We start from the raw sequence: 17,539 nt of genomic DNA, 5'->3' as shown, positions 1-17,539 counted from the left end.
AGATGGCTGACATCTTTCAGGGTGTTACTTCCGGATTCCTGGGTCCTGGTGCTGTGAGTGGCCAGAGCCGCAATGACATCACATGCGCACGGGAGCCGCCTGTTTGCGGCACGGGCTCTGAAGGTCCAACACAGTAAGCCAGAGGATCAGAGGGCATGCACCGATTACCTCATCGGCTTCATGCACTCTTGAATACCTCCTAAGCTGTGCAAGGTTAGGAGATAATCACAGTACCTACAGGTAAGCCATATTATAGGCTTACCTGTAGGTCCAAGTAAAGAGAGGGGTTTTCTTCCTCTTTAACAGACAACCCTATTTAACCAACGCAAGCCTTTTTTACATAACCATATTTTATTTAAAAAAAAAAAAAAAGAAAACGTTATTGAGCAAAGTATGTAAACTGTCATATTAGTAAGTACTGGAAACATATTTATTGGCTGTAAGATCGTACATATGCTTTCTGTAAAGGCTGATCAAACTGATCTGATTAGAAGGTATTAGGAGTTTTTTTTTTTTTTTTTTGTAATGCGGTCTATTAAACAGTCCACTTAGCTGATGTTACAGCATATTAATGAGGCTGAAGTAAGGCCTTTGGTTTGGCTGTTTTTTCACATAAATCTTTTTTTCCTCCTAAACCATTGTTGATAATTCTCTTGTTTTTGATCACTGTCTGTTTTGTCGCCAAACTTTCTTTTTTTTTTTTTTTTTTTTTAGTTTTTCATCCGACATACTGCTGTGCAATTGGAATGCATTAGTGCTTCAATGCAATTAATGGTGGCTAGAAGAAATAAACCAACACCACACAACTGTATTCCTAACACCAAGTTTTGTAGTTAAAGGAGTTCACTACATTAAAGTGGAACTTAAGGCAACATGAAAAAATATCAGTAGGCTATTTTCTACTGCAATATAATTCACCTACATGCCTGATACAGTGCCTGTAACCTGGGATGACTAATTCCTGCGCCTATACAGGAGTTGCATCATCTCCCACCTGCCAAAGAAAATTGCTGAGGATTGGCATCTGGAAGGAGCCAGGGAGAAGATACCAATGCCAGTGACTGCCCACCCCACACACACACACACAAACATCAGACCATTAGGCTCCATGTACACGGGACGTTGTAAATGGCCGTTTAGGAGCAGTTGGGCGTTTTTTTCAGAAGCCCCTGAACCCACCTACATTTTATCTTATCTGTCAATGTACACAGGGTCGTTTACAGTCATTTGCAGGCAGTTGAGTTCAGGGACGTTTTTTGGAAAGCAATTATTTGCGTTCGAACGTGTGTTTCCCGGCGTTTCAAATGCAAAAACACGACCGAATGTGGCCGAACGTGACCGACCACGATGACCCGCGTTCAGCGCTCGCATATTTCCATTTTAAAGGGGAATGATTTTTTGACCTCTAGGAGCGGTTCTAAACGCAAACGCCCGCTAAACGCGGGTGCAAATGCGACCTAACGGATGTTTTAAACGTCCTAAAAATTCCAGCATTCAAAGGGACTTTTAACAACGTCCCATGTACATGGAGCCTAAGAGAGGAGGTAAGTATAAATACTCTAGTTCCATTTTAAGTATTAATAAAGATAATCATCTATGGATTTACAACACTGTACTAATATTTTTAAAATATTTTTTCTTACTTTGCAAATGAGTGCATATCCTCAATCCATTCCTGTTTTTTAGCATATCCTGATTTTTAGAACATCTAGCAGGAGGGTAATAGGTAAGCTTTCTGCTCATTGCAAAAGTAAAAACACATCTCTGGATGTTCTTTTTAGATGTCCATATTCCAGAGAGGGAGCTGGTCTCTGAATGGTGTTGACTTTACCTATGCAGTCTTCCCATCAGTTGCTTGATTACATTCTAGCGGGCCTGCGTCTGGAAAAGGAAAAAAGCAACTGATCAGGAGAGGTAAATTCTGTGCCAACCAGTGGTCAGCAAGGAGGAACATGCTTGCCTATAAGGATGCCAGGATGTGGCCTTCCTCTCACTCATTGTTTGCCATCAAGAACTCTCTGCTTTCAGTGCAACTGAATAGGTGGCTACAAAGGGAGGTATTAAGAGAGCAGAATAAATTGTAGACACAGGCATCAAGGGAATAAAGATGCACATGGGAATCTCTGGAATGATTCTAATGTATTCATGGGGAACAAATGTACACAGAATTTTAAAGACACTAGGTTAATCTGTTGCGGATTCAAACCTAAAGCATATACAGTATGTAAATCTTGTTTTTAACTTTAGTAAACCCACTAAAGATTTGTACTAGTTTTTCCTAGGGTTTTCTTTACTCTGTACAGTTAAACATTTGAACGTTTGTCATGTATTTCCACATTATTCCAGTAGTGCTGTAGCACAGCCAGGTAGTCCTAAACAATCTTGAAGTGGACACATTCACATAATAGAGACATGTTCATTCTATGCTGTCAGCTTCGATTATCATCCAAATTTCCCAAACCAGAGTTGGAAGGATTCTGTAGTGACTTGTGTAACTAAACCTATCACTGTATGTGACAGAGAAACCCACCTTAACCTAAGATATTGGCACCTGTGAAGTGTTATTAGCATTTTAGGACCACTTTACAAGTTTGAGAACTTTAAAGCAAAACTTTTTTTTTTTGGAGACTAGAAGGAAAATATCCTGCGACAGTGGCAACTGAATGGCTTTTAGGGATGCAGGGGTTTAGGGTGTCTTTTATACCTGGGTGTTTCAGATTAAGGCAATTCCACTTTATTGTCTGAAAACATCTCTGCCTTTGCAGCCTATAGATGAGACACCAGAGTGCCTAATAAAAGAATGCAATATGCTATATAGTAAACATTACAGCTCCAGAAGACAATTGCAGCATAGCTTGCTGACTTTATTCTTTTTTTATTTTTTCATTTTTGTCTGTTCAGTGATTTGAGGACCTCTCTAGTGGTATTAAGAAATAGTTTGCCTGTAGGTCTATTGTGAGTATAGTAGCAAGCTCTTTATGAATTTTTATTTATTACAATTTTAATATTACAGTAACAAATGGGATTACATAGCTGCCAAGTGATGCAGTTGTCATATTGCTCAGGATTTTTTTTTTTTTACGTTTTTCTCAAAAATAGCATGCTGTACTAGTAAAACTAGACAGGATTTGTATTTGGCCTCAATTTAGTTAGCTACGTGTCAATATCCTAAATATATTATTTTTATTAAATATTATATATACAGTAAACCCCCGCTCCATCACGGTTCAGTTTTTGTGGTCCCGGTATATTGCGTTTTTTTTTGTAATGTTATTTTACTATATAAATCATTAAAAATGAAATATTTTTGTGTTTTCCATAGCTCTTGCTATGTCTCTCAGTATCTTTTATGTGTTTAAATGAGTTTCTATTGTTTTAAAAGTGTGTTTAAAGACCTTAACCACCTCAATATTGGGCACTTAAACCCCCTTCCTTCCCAGACCAATTTTCAGCTTTTAGCGCTGTTGCATTTTGAATGACAATTGCGCGGTCATGCAACACTGTAGCTAAACCAAATTTGTGTCATTTTTTCCCCACAAAAAGAGCTTTCTTTTGGTGGTATTTGATCACCGCCAGGTTTTTTCTTTTTTGGTGCACAAATAAAAAAATATTTTTTTGTTTAGGTTATAAAATTTTGTAAATAGATACGTTTTTTCCTGCACTGATGAGCACTGATGACGCCGCACTGACAGGCACTGATGAGGAGACACTGATGGGGTGGCACTGATGGGGTGGCACTGATGGGGTGGCACTGATGGGTTGGCACTGATATGCAGCACTGATGGGCACTGATAGGTAGCACTGATATGTAGCACTGATGGGCACTGATATGTGGCACTGATAGATAGCACTGATATGCAGCATTGGTGGGCACTGATAGGCAGTGCTGATGGGCACTGATAGGCAGCACTGATGGGGACTGATCGGCGGCACTGATGGGAACTGATAGGCGGCACTGATGGGCACTGATAGGTGGCACTGATGGGCGGCACTGATCGGCACTGATGGGGGGCACTGATGGGCACTGATAGGCAGCACTGGTGGGCAATAATGGGCACTGGTGGGCGGCACTGATAGATGGCAATAACGGGCACTGGTGGGCAACACTGATGGCATTGGTGGGCAGCACTGATAGGGGGGCACTACTGGTAGGCTCTCTGAGCCCTGTGTGCCATCCCTGGTGGCCATGGTGGGCATCCCTGGTGGTCATGGGTGGGCATCCCTGGTGGCTTTAGTGGCACCCCCTCCCCCCAGGGCTGCACTGGTAATCAATCATCTGATTACAAGCACAGACCCCCCCTGTGATCAGTGAGTAATTAGAAATACTCACTGATCACCCCAGCTGCAGAATCGATCCTCTTCTCTTCTCCTCACTGACAGGATCTGTCAGGAGGAGAAGAGATCGAAGCCGTTACAACGGCTGTATTGACATTACATGATGGCTATGATTGGACACAGCCGTCATGTGATCAGGAGGGCCAATCACAGGGCCCTCCTGCCGAGTCTTGTTGCTCTGTGTCCTAGGGACACAGGCACATCGAGATCGTGCCGCTGCACGTGCCCGCGGCGGCGCGATCTCTCTCCTTCTGAAGGACGTTCCGGAACGTCCGATCAGAAGGACGAGACTCCCACCCGGCCGTATATGTACAATGGCCCGGGTGGGAGGTGGTTAAAATGCTTTTACACGTACAGTGACAGTAAAAAAACATGCCTACAATGCATTTTAATAGGGTTTTCCTATTTTGCGGATTCTCACTTTTCGCGGCTGGGTCCGGAACGTAACCCCCGCAATGGAGGGGGGTTTACTGTATAGACCTATCCTGCAGTGCCAAGGTCTTACCTTGCCTTCCTGTTGGCAGCCACCTTGGACAGACTGCTGTCTCCTATAAACTCTGTTTGCATTATCACTTGCCTGCTGCCTGGGCATCGCTCAGTGATGACATTGCACACCTAATTGTTTGCAGTCCTTGCCCTTGTGTTTGTGCTCCAAGGTGCATCACTGCTAGCAATCTTCTGTTCTCTGTGTTTCTCTGTGCATGACCTGACTTGGCTAACTACTTTCCTGCCTCTCGACCCCCGCATCAGCAGAGGATCGGGCATCGGCAGACTACCCACTACTGGACTCGACCCCGACTTGGATGACTACCCGCCCCTGGACTTGACCCCGGCTGTTCCTGATTTCCCTCCTCACTCTTGCTGTGCATTTGTTGTTGCCCTAATAAATGTCTTTATTTTACTTGCATCTTCGTGCTGTCTGGTTTCCTGGCACCCTGACATTACGTTTTTATAAGCGTTCACATTCACTACAATTTAAAGCAAAATTCTTCTTAAAAATGATGAACACGTTTAAAATCTAAAATAAGACGGTGTGAGCTGTGCTTTTACTATTGTTGCCCTAATAAACTGCTTTATTTTTTCTTGCATCATTGTGCTGTCTGGTTTCCTGGCACCCTGACATTTAAGTTTTTATAAGCGTTCAAATTCACTACAATTTAAAGCAAAATTCTACTTAAAAATGATTAACACATTTAAAATCTAAAATAAAAGATGGTGTGATATTTCCTTGGCAGTATTTTTTTCAGCCACTAGATGTCCTCAGTCTGATGGCCAGCATCATTCAACCCTTTCATTGAGCCCAGGTCATCTTGGATCAACCCAGCCTGTGACTGGACAGTGAAAGGAGAAGCAGCACACTGATAAACGTTGTCACTCTGCTTTTTCTCCCTGTTAACATGCTTCCTGTCAGCACATGAACTGATTGGCCCCTTGCACTGTTTCTTCCTCTCACACTCCAGCTCTGCTGTACAGGGACAGCAAGGAGCTGGTACTTTGTAAAATTCAGGTACTTATACTAATAAAAAAAAAAGATTCAATGGTTACAGAGCTGTAACAATGTGGGTCTTTTATATCTACAAGGAGTTTAGCTTTAAATATCAAGATATTGCTGACATTTACATATGTAATGTTGATGCTACTGTTCATATTTATGCAGTAAAAAAAAAAGTGATTTGACTTTCTGAATAATACCAAACCTCTTTGTATCTTTCTCTTTATTAGCTGCGTGTGTATACCAAGGCCAGCTGTATTTTGAAGGAGAAAGGCAAACCGCCTATTCTACTTCTGGAGTGTGTATGCTGTTTGAATGCAGGGTAAGCTGCTGCTTCATTTATTCTTTAGGCAAAAGGCCCATCCTTTCTATGAGACAGAAGATGTTTATTTGTAATATCAATATATTTCATCTGCAAAAATGTTTGAACATGTTTTATGTTGCCTATAAAGGCATTTCATGTAAGTATAATTGTAAAGCACTCATGCAGTGAAAGGATAGTTCAATTTTCCATGGAGAAAAAGCACACCCTCCTTTTTATTGGATGCAGAGATTTTTCAAGCAAGCACTTAAGATGCTCGTATACAGCATATATCACCCACATGTTTACCCTTGCATGATCTGACTACTGATTTGGTTCATGCAAGTCACTTACAAGGGTGTGTGTATCTACAAAGGTTTGTAGCTCCTGATGATTCAAATGACATGGGTCAGGGGCACATTACCTTGTATGACAAAGGTACACATCTAGGTGCTTTGACATGTATTATATCGTTTGAGCATTTTTTTTTTTCTATTTTATAAAATAGATTTTTTTGTACTATGCAGTTTAGTTTTGCTGGCTCTGGGTTCAGCCAGTGAGCTTTACCCAATCTCTGTTGTGTAATGCTCTCATCCTGTAACCTATAGCTTCATTACACCATACCTTGATTGTAGAAACTCAATATAGGCTCATCAGGGAGGGGGCGTCAAGCTGACTAAGGCACCCCACTGCCAGAAAATGCTACCAGAGTACTCTAGTTCTAGTGGCCCTTTTGAATGCAAGAGGGCTTTGTATAGCAAGTCCATAGCATAAAACAGAAAATCTGCTTGTCCAAGCAACTAACTAAACTCAGGTCAGCTGCTGACTAATGGGGTGGCCCTTAATGGGTTCTGCAAAACTAACAGGCAGAAATTGTACCTTATTAGTGTTCTGTCAGCACTTCGCCTTTCACCCAGCAGCTAGCTCCCCCAGCAGAGAGAGCTATAGAATGATCCATGATGAGAATCAGTCAGTGCACACATACAGTACAGGTCTCTGCACAGCTGAGACTAACATGGAGGTCTGCCTATCTGACAAGATGTGGACATAAGAAAGGAGGCTTATTTCCACCCAAAAGCCCAGGCCTCCAGGACCCCTATGAGGACTTATTAACATTCTGAGAGGACAACAAGTTTCCTCCATAGCAAGCATCAACATCAACCCTGGAGCCCTTCACCATGACACACAATTATTTATTACAGGCGTAACACCATTAATGTATGCAGCACTTTATGTAGTATACATTTACATCAGTCCTTGTACTCAAGGAGCTTACAATCTAAGGTCCCTAACTCATTCATGAATACACATATTGGGGTCATTTTAGACAGGAGCCAATAAACCTACTAGCATGTCTTTAGAGTGTTGAGGGAATTCAGAGTACCTAGAGGAAACCCGTCCAGGAAGAACATGCAAACTCCAGGCAGATAGTTAGCTGCTAGGCAGAAGTTATAACTACTTAGCCACTCTGCTGTCCACATTCATGTCAGCCAGTGCCTCAAAGTGTAAATCTATGTATTATGTATCAGTGTTGTATCTATGTATGTATCAAAGTGTTTCTATGTACTATGTGTATATATACTGTGTGCATATATAGATGTAGATTTCATTGGGATTAGCAGTCTTTCACTGAAATGTTGAACTAAGCTAGTTAGATGGGAGAAGAAAAACGGCTCCAACTCTTCCACTCATGTGTTTAAACTGTATCTATGGTTAAAATGTAAAATAATATCCTGTAATTATTAACTGACTATATTGCGTGTAATGCTGATGTTCTAAAATGAAAAGTATATGCTGTGACCCTAGATTTCCTTTAAATTTCAGGATGAGCTATTGGGCTGTGTTTTCAGCCTTTTTGCAATAGTGCAAAGGGGTGAAAAACATGTGAAAGAGGCTAAAGCAGCCTTTTTCAACCAGGGAGTGGCACCCTGGTGCACCTCCTGGGTTCTTCAGGGGGGCCTTGACAAAATGCCTATAAATTGCAACAAATTGCTACAGGTTTTAACTTTGCAGTATTACAATCCTGGGGACAGTGCAGGTCAAGCCACTGGCATCCTGAAACATGTATGTATTTTAATATAGTTTTCTAATAGATAGTTGGAAAATATATTTTTCCTTTTTAACCATATCTTGTGTCTTGACAATCATTATAACTATAGGCCAGTCAGCCTAACATCAGTAGTCTGCAAAATTTTGGAGGGGATGTTAAGGGACCACATACAAGACGTTAGTAATGAAAACGGTATTATAAGTAGTAATCAGCATGGATTCATGAAAAATCGTTCGTGCCAAACCAAACTATTAACCTTCTACGATGAAGTGAGCTGCCACCTAGATAAAGGAAAGCCTGTGGATGTGATGTATCTGGACTTTGCAAAGGCCTTTGACACCGTTCCCCACAAACGCTTACTGTACAAACTAAGGGAGGTAGGTATGGACCATAAGGTGAGTACCTGGATAGAGAACTGGCTCCAGGGGAGAGTACAGAGGGTGGTGATTAATGGGGAGTACTCGGATTGGGCGGGTGTGGAAAGTGGGGTCCCCCACGGTTCTGTCCTGGGACCAATCCTGTTTAATTTATTCATAAATGATCTAGAGGAGGGGATATCTAGTACAATCTCAGTATTTGCAGATGATACTAAACTAGGCTTGCCAATATCTTCTATGCAGGATGTGGAAACCTTGCAAGCGGACCTGAACAAAATAAAGGGGTGGGCAACTACATGGCAGATGAGATTTAATGTTGAAAAATGTAAAGTAATGCACTTGGGGGCCAGAAACCAGAAAGCAAGCTACTCACTAGGGGGGGGGGGAACCTCTGGGTGAGTCTAGGATGGAAAAGGACTTGGGGGTACTGGTAGACAACAAGCTTGGCAGTGGCATGCAATGCCAAGCCGCCGCAAGCAAAGCCAACAGAATACTGGGATGTATAAAAAAGGGGATTCACTCCAGAAATAAAGAGATTATTCTCCCTCTCTACAAGACTCTGGTCCGGCCACATCTGGAGTATGCTGTCCAGTTCTGGGCACCAGTCCTCAGGAAGGATGTGCTGGAACTAGAGAAAGTCCAGAGAAGGGCAACAAAAATAATTAGGGGAATGGAGGACATCAGCTATGAGGAAAGACTACAAGCACTGAACCTATTCTCTCTGGAGAAGAGACGCTTGAGGGGGGATATGATATCAATGTACAAATACTGTACTGGTGACCCGAGCATAAGGAACAAACTATTCAGAGAAAGGAGATACAATAAGACACGTGGCCACTCACTAAAACTAGAGGAAAGGCGGTTTAACCTTAAAGTGCGTAAGGGGTTCTTCACTGTAAGAGCGGTAAGGATGTGGAATTCTCTTCCACAAGCAGTCGTATCAGCAGGGAGCATTGATAGTTTCAAAAAACTATTAGATGGACACCTTAAAGACCACAACATACAGGGGTATACAAGGTACGGTTAAAAGCAAACACACACACATCATAGGTTGAACTGGATGGACTGATGTCTTTTTTCAACCTCACTAACTATGTAACTATGTAATTACCTTAATGGAGTAAACGCACCTTAAAAGTCCCACGATACTTTGTAGTTGGTTTTACTTTTATATCACATAGGGATGTTGGTGCATTATTAGATTAATATTATAGTGGCTCTCTCCTTTAAATTATTCTCTGGCTTCCTGACAAGTTGACAACCAATTACATCACTGGTTGATAAGGAGAATGAAAAGGTGCTTGCATAGCATCCTTGTTTACTCTTCCCCTCTCCATCAGCGCTGGGGTCACATTGGCAAGTAGAAGAAGAGACCCTGAAGTAGAAGAGAAACACTAGCATACTAGTCAGTACCAGTTTGCAATTGTGGAGGAATAAATCACTTCTAATGTTGGACGGCCCATGTGTATGGATGTTGCTGTATGTAAAACTATTAGTTTAGTTTTTTTTTATTTTAGAATGGGGTGCCTCAAGATTGTGCAGAATTTTAAAGGGTGCCGCAACTGAAAAAAGGTTGTGAAACGCAAGGCTAAAGCACCAAATGTTGTCTCAAAATGAGAATTGTGATATTAAAAAAAAATATTTTGGCTAGATAAACATGAACTATAAGTAGTATTTTAATTATGTTCATCGTATTGCTGACCATAATACATTCAAGTATGTAGAAAACCACTATACTTTCCCAACCTGACCACCGATCTTCTCTAAAGCTAAAATATTCAGAAATGTGTTTTTTTTTTTTTTTTTTTTGCTTCTGACATCAGTCCATGAAGTATATTTTTCACAACAAAATATTTTTTTTTTCCATTCAAGTCAAAGTAAATGCACCTCAAACCTGATTTTAAGCTGATATCAAACTGATCACAAATGAGAGCTGTTTATTCTGAATTTGACATGCTCATGAGTCTGAGCTTATTAACACCAGCTACACTAGGTACACTAGTCAGTTTCCTTGCCATATGATTATGTGCTTATGGCAGGGCATGTTATTTGCATGTGCACTGACATCATGCTAGGTAAGACCATAATCCTGAACTGTGCCTCTATGTCTATAACGAGGAATTATTGTAGCACAGCGAAGGGGAAAATGTATGTATGATGTGTTGTGGAAGATTGCACACATTTGTAAGGGATGACTGCCTATGGAGACATGCAGGTTGCAAGATTCAAAACTTTCACCAATCTGTAATTCTAGCACATATAGAATTTTTTTCTTCCTCTGTTCTGTGTATAGAATTGACAGTTGCTATGTTTTCTACCTACATGATTTGGCAGTTATAGCAAAATAATGAATGGCGTTTACTGGGAAGAAATAGGGCATACACGATCAGGAACATTAATACTGTCACACTTTTTATATTCTATATTGTATAGAAAAACTGTTGAGTAAATTAGTAAAAAAAAAAAAAAAAAAGACTGGTGTAGCTCAATGCTGTTGGTAGAGATTATTAATACAATGCTTTTTTAGATTTGTATCACTTTATTGTTTCTCTTTCCCACACAGCATCTGTTGAAGTAATTGCCATTGTAAATGCCTGTGAGAATACATTCTGTGCCTTTGTTTCATGCCCAAGCCCTTCTTTTAAAAAAAGAAAAACGTGAGGTACATCAAGAACAAGTAGAACATTTCTATTCTTTAAACAAAGGTTTTTTTCCCGTGAAGACGGAATATAAAGTCATTCAGTCATCATCTAATATTCGTGTTTAAACAGTTTAGACAAGAAAGCTACTTGCTAAATGGGTATAATACAGCCCTCAATTCTGTGTTAAAATCCGCTAAACGAATGCAGAGACATACAGATGGAGGAGTCATTTATTTCAAATTACTTTCATTTTCCAAGCAGATATGTTTTTTTATTTAGTTTATTTAATGGCAGTGGAAAATCCCAATTGGCAGACCCATATGCTTGGATGACAGCATGCAAATACATTTGCATACACTTTTACCAGAATGACAAACACTCTAATATAACAGCGAGTTTCCTTTTTAAATAAGGCTCTTTTAATCATTGCAGCCCTAGAATGGTGATTGGTTATCATGTGTACCCATTTTTCATTTCTGGCTAAAGCTATTCTTTTGCAAGTACCTATAGTGATGTTTTATTTAATTATTAACTACATAATGATTTGTTCTGCCATCTGTGTCCAGCGGGCTAAATTTACATGTATACTTTTTAAAATCAGAAAGTGAACAAGAGAACACGTTACTAGAATGGTGTGGTGTTTTTATTTATTTTTTTCCTTTTTTTTATTTTTTATTTTTCCCATGTGTTTTGCTTTTGCATCTATCTGTACTTGGCAACAATTCTTATCCAGGTACCTGAAATTGCTACTTATTAACCACTTGACCTCCAAAAAAAAGATTTACCCTCTTCATGACCAGGCCATTTTGTGGGAAACGGCACTGCAATATTTTAACTATCAATTGTGCAGTCATGCAAGGCTGTATCCCAAAAAATGTATGTTCCCCCCAAACAAATAGAGCTTTCTTTTGGTGGTATTTGATCACCTCTGCTTTTTTTCCATTTTTTTTGTGGTACAGTGCCTTGCGAAAGTATTCGGCCCCCTTGAACATTGCGACCTTTTGCCACATTTCAGGCTTCAAACATAAAGATATATAACTGTAATTTTTTTGTGAAGAATCAACAAGTGGGACACAATCATGAAGTGGAACGAAATGTATTGGATATTTCAAACTTTAACAAATAAAAAAACTGAAAAATTGGGCATGCAAAATTATTCAGCCCCTTTACTTTCAGTGCAGCAAACTCTCTCCAGAAGTTCAGTGAGGATCTCTGAATGATCCAATGTTGACCTAAATGACTAATGATGATAAATAGAATCCACCTGTGTGTAATCAAGTCTCCGTATAAATGCACCTGCACTGTGATAGTCTCAGAGGTCCGTTTAAAGCGCAGAGAGCATCATGAAGAACAAGGAACACACCAGGCAGGTCTGAGATACTGTTGTGGAGAATTTTAAAGCCGGATTTGGACACAAAAAGATTTCCCAAGCTTTAAACATCCCAAGGAGCACTGTGCAAGCGATAATATTGAAATGGAAGAAGTATCAGACCACTGCAAATCTACGAAGACCTGGCCGTCCCTCTAAACTTTCAGCTCATACAAGGAGAAGACTGATCAGAGATGCAGCCCAGAGGCCCATGATCACTCTGGAAAAAACTTCTGCTATAAAAACTACCTAAAAAAACAAAAACAAAAACAAAATCCAATTTAATAAATGTAGGCCAACATTTATTCTGCTACCTATTTTTAGTAAAAAAAAACCCCAATAAGAGTATATTGATTGGTTTGCACAAAAGTTTTAGCGTCTACAAACTATGTGATATGTTTATTCATTTATTTTTTTTACTAGGAATGGCAGGACTGCGATATTACAGCGAACATTCTGACACTGATACTTTTGACACTTTGGGGACCAGTGACACTAATACAGTGATCAATGCTAATAAAGATGTACTGTCACTATACTAATGACACTGGCTGGGAAGGGGTAAACATCAGGGGTGATCAAAGGGTTAACTGTGTGCTTTGCCAGTGTTTTGCTATGCTGAGAGGTGCTTTCACTAAGGGAAAAGATGGAATTTACTCCCTGCTTTGCAGAGACACAAATTTCATCCCTTCCCTCCTGTCAAAACGGCGATCTGCCTTGTTTACATAGGCAGATCGCAGTTCTGTGTCTCTGCCTAATGGCACCCCCATCGGTGGATGCCAGAGGACATCGAGCACTGTTCAGCCATCGAACGGCTTCCACTGTGTGTAATGGCAGTGAAATCAAGCTGTCGGCTGCACTCATGCATGCCCCCACCCAGACGTGTCAGATCATGTGTGTATGTATGTATGTATGTATATATGTGTGTGTGTATGTATATATATATATATATATATGGATATATATATGGATATATATGTGTGTGTGTGTGTGTGTGTATATATATATATATATATATATATATATATATATATATATATATATATATATATATATATATATATATATATATATATATACAGTGGGTGCGGAAAGTATTCAGACCCCCTTAAATTTTTCACTCTTTGTTATATTGCAGCCATTTGCTAAAATCATTTAGGTTCATTCTTCTTCCTCATGAATGTACACACAGCTCCCCATATTGACGGAAAAACACAGAATTGTTGACATTGTTGCAGATTTATTAAAAAAGAAAAACTGAAATATCACATGGTCCTAAGTATTCAGACCCTTTGCTGTGACACTCATATATTTAACTCAGGTGCTTTCCATTTCTTCTGATCATCCTTGAGATGGTTCTACACCTTCATTTGAGTCCAGCTGTGTTTGATTATACTGATTGGACTTGATTAGGAAAGCCACACACCTGTCTATATAAGACCTTCCAGATCACAATGCATGTCAGAGCAAATGAGAATCATGAGGTCAAAGGAACTGCCTGAAGAGCTCAGAGACAGAATTGTGGCAAGGCACAGATCTGGCCAAGGTTACAAAACGATTTCTGCTACACTTAAGGTTCCTAAGAGCACAGTGGCCTCCATAATCCTCAAATGGAAGACGTTTGGGACGACCATAACCCTTCCTAGAGCTGGCCGTCCGGCCAAACTGAGCTATCGGGGGAGAAGAGCCTTGGTGAGAGAGGTAAATAAGAACCCAAAGATCACTGTGGCTGAGCTCCAGAGATGCAGTCAGGAGATGGGAGAAACTTTTAGAAAGTCAACCATCACTGCAGCCCTCCACCAGTCGGGGCTTTATGGCAGAGTGGCCCGACAGAAGCCTCTCCTCAGTGTAAGACACATGAAAGCCCGCATGGAGTTTGCTAAAAAACACCTGAAGGACTCCAAGATGGTGAGAAATAAGATTCTCTGGTCTGATGAGACCAAAATAGAACTTTTTGGCCTTAATTCTAAGCGGTATGTGTGGAGAAAACCAGGCACTGCTCATCACCTGTCCAATACAGTCCCAACAGTGAAACATGGTGGTGGCAGCATCATGCTGTGGGGGTGTTTTTTTTAGCTGCAGGGACAGGACGACTGGTTGCAATCGAGGGAAAGATGAATGCGGCCAAGTACAGGGATATCCTGGACAAAAACCTTCTCCAGAGTGCTCTGGACCTCAGACTGGGCCGAAGGTTTACCTTCCAACAAGACAATGACCCTAAGCACACAGCTAAAATAACGAAGGAGTGGCTTCACAACAACTCCGTGACTGTTCTTGAATGGCCCAGCCAGAGCCCTGACTTAAACCCAATTAAGCATCTCTGGAGAGACCTAAAAATGGCTGTCCACCAACGTTTACCATCCAACCTGACAGAACTGGAGAGGATCTGCAAGGAGGAATGGCAGAGGATCCCCAAATTCAGGTGTGAAAGACTTGTTGCATCTTTCCCAAAAATACTCCTGGCTGTATTAGATCAAAAGGGGGCTTCTACTAAATACCGAGCAAAGGGTCTGAATACTTAGGACCATGTGATATTTCAGTTTTTCTTTTTTAATAAATCTGCAGCAATGTCAACAATTCTGTGTTTTTCTGTCAGTATGGGGTGCTATGTGTACATTCATGAGAAAGAAGATTGAACTTAAATGATTTTAGCAAATGGCTGCAATATAACAAAGAGTGAAAAATTTAAGGGGGTCTGAATACTTTCCGTACCCACTGTATATATATATATATATATATATATATATATATATATATATATATATATATATATATATATATAATGTGTTTGTGTGATCCGGTGCACAGGTTCCGCCCTGTAGCAGTAAAACTGCTCTAGGGCTTAAAATAGAGGATTTAAACAAGCAATGCATACATGTAGGCTTCATTGATTATATTCGTTTTTTTTTAATGAGAATTCCATTTACTGGTCAAACTGCTCAATACAGTGATGAACAGGGGCAGACTGAGAACCCTCAGAGCCCCCGGGCAAAATAAATCAGGGGCCCCTTCCAGGCCCCACGTATGTTCCGCCTCCAGACACACCCTTGCCATGCCTCCACCCACACCCCACTTCCAGCCACATCCACAATAAAACACAACATAGCTCTCTCATACCTAGGCCAAGTTGGCTCCTCTTACCTTAAATACAGTTGCTGGCTGGCAAGCTGTGGTCTTGCTGGCTACCGCTGGCAGGCTGTGGGCCTGTGGCTGGAACTGGCAGGCTTGCTGGCAGGCTGTGGCTTGCAGGCCTGCTGGCTGGCAGGCTCTGGCTGGCAGGCTGTGGCTCTGCGGCTGGCAGCGGCTTGCCGGCAGGCTCTGGCTGGCAGGCTGGCAGTCTGTGGCTGCCACTGGCAGGCTGGCTGGCTGGCAGGCTGTGGCTGGCAGGCTGGCTGGCTGGCAGGCTGTGGCTTGCAGACTGTGGCTGGCTGGCTGGCAGGCTGTGGCTTGCTGGCTCTGGGCCTGTGGCTGGCACTGTCAGGCTTGCTGGCTGGCAGACTGTGGCTTGCTGGCTGTGGGCCTGTGGCTGGCACTGGCATGCTTGCTGGCTGGCTGGTAGGTGTAGCTTGCTGGCTGTGGGCCTGTGGTTGGCACTGGCAGGCTTGCTGGAAGGCTGTGGCTTGCTGGCAGGCTGTGGCTTGCTGGCTGGCTGTGGGCCTGTGGTCTGGCAGGCTGTGGGCCTGTGACTGGCACTGGCAGGCTGTGGCTTGCTGGCTGGCTGGCAGGCTGTGGCTTGCTGGCTGTGGGTCTGTGGCTGGCACTGGCAGGCTTTCTGGCTAGCTGGCTGTGGCTTGCTGGCTGTGGGCTTATGGCTTGCTGGCTGTGGGCCTGTGGCTGTTACTGGCAGGCTTGCTGGCTGGCTGGTAGGCTGGCTGGCTGGCTGTGTGCCTGTGGCTTGCTTGCTGTGGGCCTGTGTCTTTATGGCTGTGGGCCTGTGACTGGCAGGCTTGCTGGCTGGCAGGCTGTGGCTTGCTGGCTGGCAGGCTGTGGCTTGCTGGCTGTGGGCCTGTGGCACTGGCAGGCTGTGGGCCTGTGGCTGGCACTGGCAGGCTGTGGCTTGCTGGCAGGCTGTGGCTTGCTGGCTGTGGGCCTGTGGCTGGCACTGGCTGGCTGTGGCTTGCTGGCTGTGGGCCTATGGCTTGCTGCCTGTGGGCCCGGGGCTGGCACTGGAGGGCTTGCTGGCTGGCTGGCAGACTGTGGCTTGCTGGCTGACTGGCAGGCTGTGGCTTGCTGGCTGTGGGCCTGTGGCTGGCACTGGCATGCTTGCTGGCTGGCTGGCAGGCTGTGGCTTGCTGGATGGCTGGCAGGCTGTGGCTTGCTGGCTGTGGGCCTATGGCTTGCTGGCTGTGGGCCTGTGGCTGGCACTGGCAGGCTTGCTGGCTGGTAGGCTGTGGGCCTGTGGCCAGGGGCGGACTGAGCGGTCGGGCACTTTGGACGTGGTCCGAGGGCCCGGCCGGGAAGGGGGGGCCTGGCCGGCAAGGGGGCCTGCCGCCCAGTACAGAATTATCTCACCCGGCGATACGTAGTGGGAGGAGGGGAGGCGCCCGGCGGCCGGTGCTACTGCAGTGTGAAGAGAGGAGCTGGGGAGGGGCCCGGCGGCCGTTGCTGCTGCGATGAGAGGAGGGGCCCAGGCTAGCGCTGGATTTATATGATGTCCTGTGTGCGGGGGGTGTGTTGGCGTCGCAGAGATTGAAGAAGATGAAGAGGGCACTTCTTCGCAATAGCAGGCATCCAGGAACTAGTCTCCGGTGAGGTTAGCGACCGTTACCGGTATCACGGTCTGTGAAGGTGGGGCACATCAACGTCATGTCAGTTTGCGACGCCAACAGCCCCAGCAAACAGGACACCATGGAAATCCAGCGCTAGCCTTGGCCCCTCCTCTCACTGAAGCAGTGCCGGCCGCCAGGCCCCTCCCTTCCTCCCACTACGTATCGCGGGGTGAGTAAATTCTGTACTGGGCGGCGGCCCCCTTG

The 17,539-nt window shown here is 43.2% G+C and overlaps 1 protein-coding gene across 1 annotated transcript in view; it reads left to right on the top strand.

The window, feature by feature from the left end:
• Window positions 1-17,539, top strand: part of NELL2 (neural EGFL like 2) — a 450,032-nt gene that overhangs the window by 228,508 nt on the left and 203,985 nt on the right. The window contains exon 10 of the mRNA XM_082256070.1: window positions 6,058-6,149. Coding sequence (XP_082112196.1) covers window positions 6,058-6,149 — 92 coding nt within the window. The remainder of the gene's footprint in view (window positions 1-6,057; window positions 6,150-17,539) is intronic.

Source organism: Pelophylax lessonae (genome assembly GCF_965119305.1).
Source record: "Pelophylax lessonae genome assembly, chromosome: 4".
In the NCBI taxonomy this organism is placed as follows: Eukaryota; Metazoa; Chordata; class Amphibia; order Anura; family Ranidae; genus Pelophylax; species Pelophylax lessonae.
This window is presented reverse-complemented; position numbering and strand designations above follow the sequence as displayed.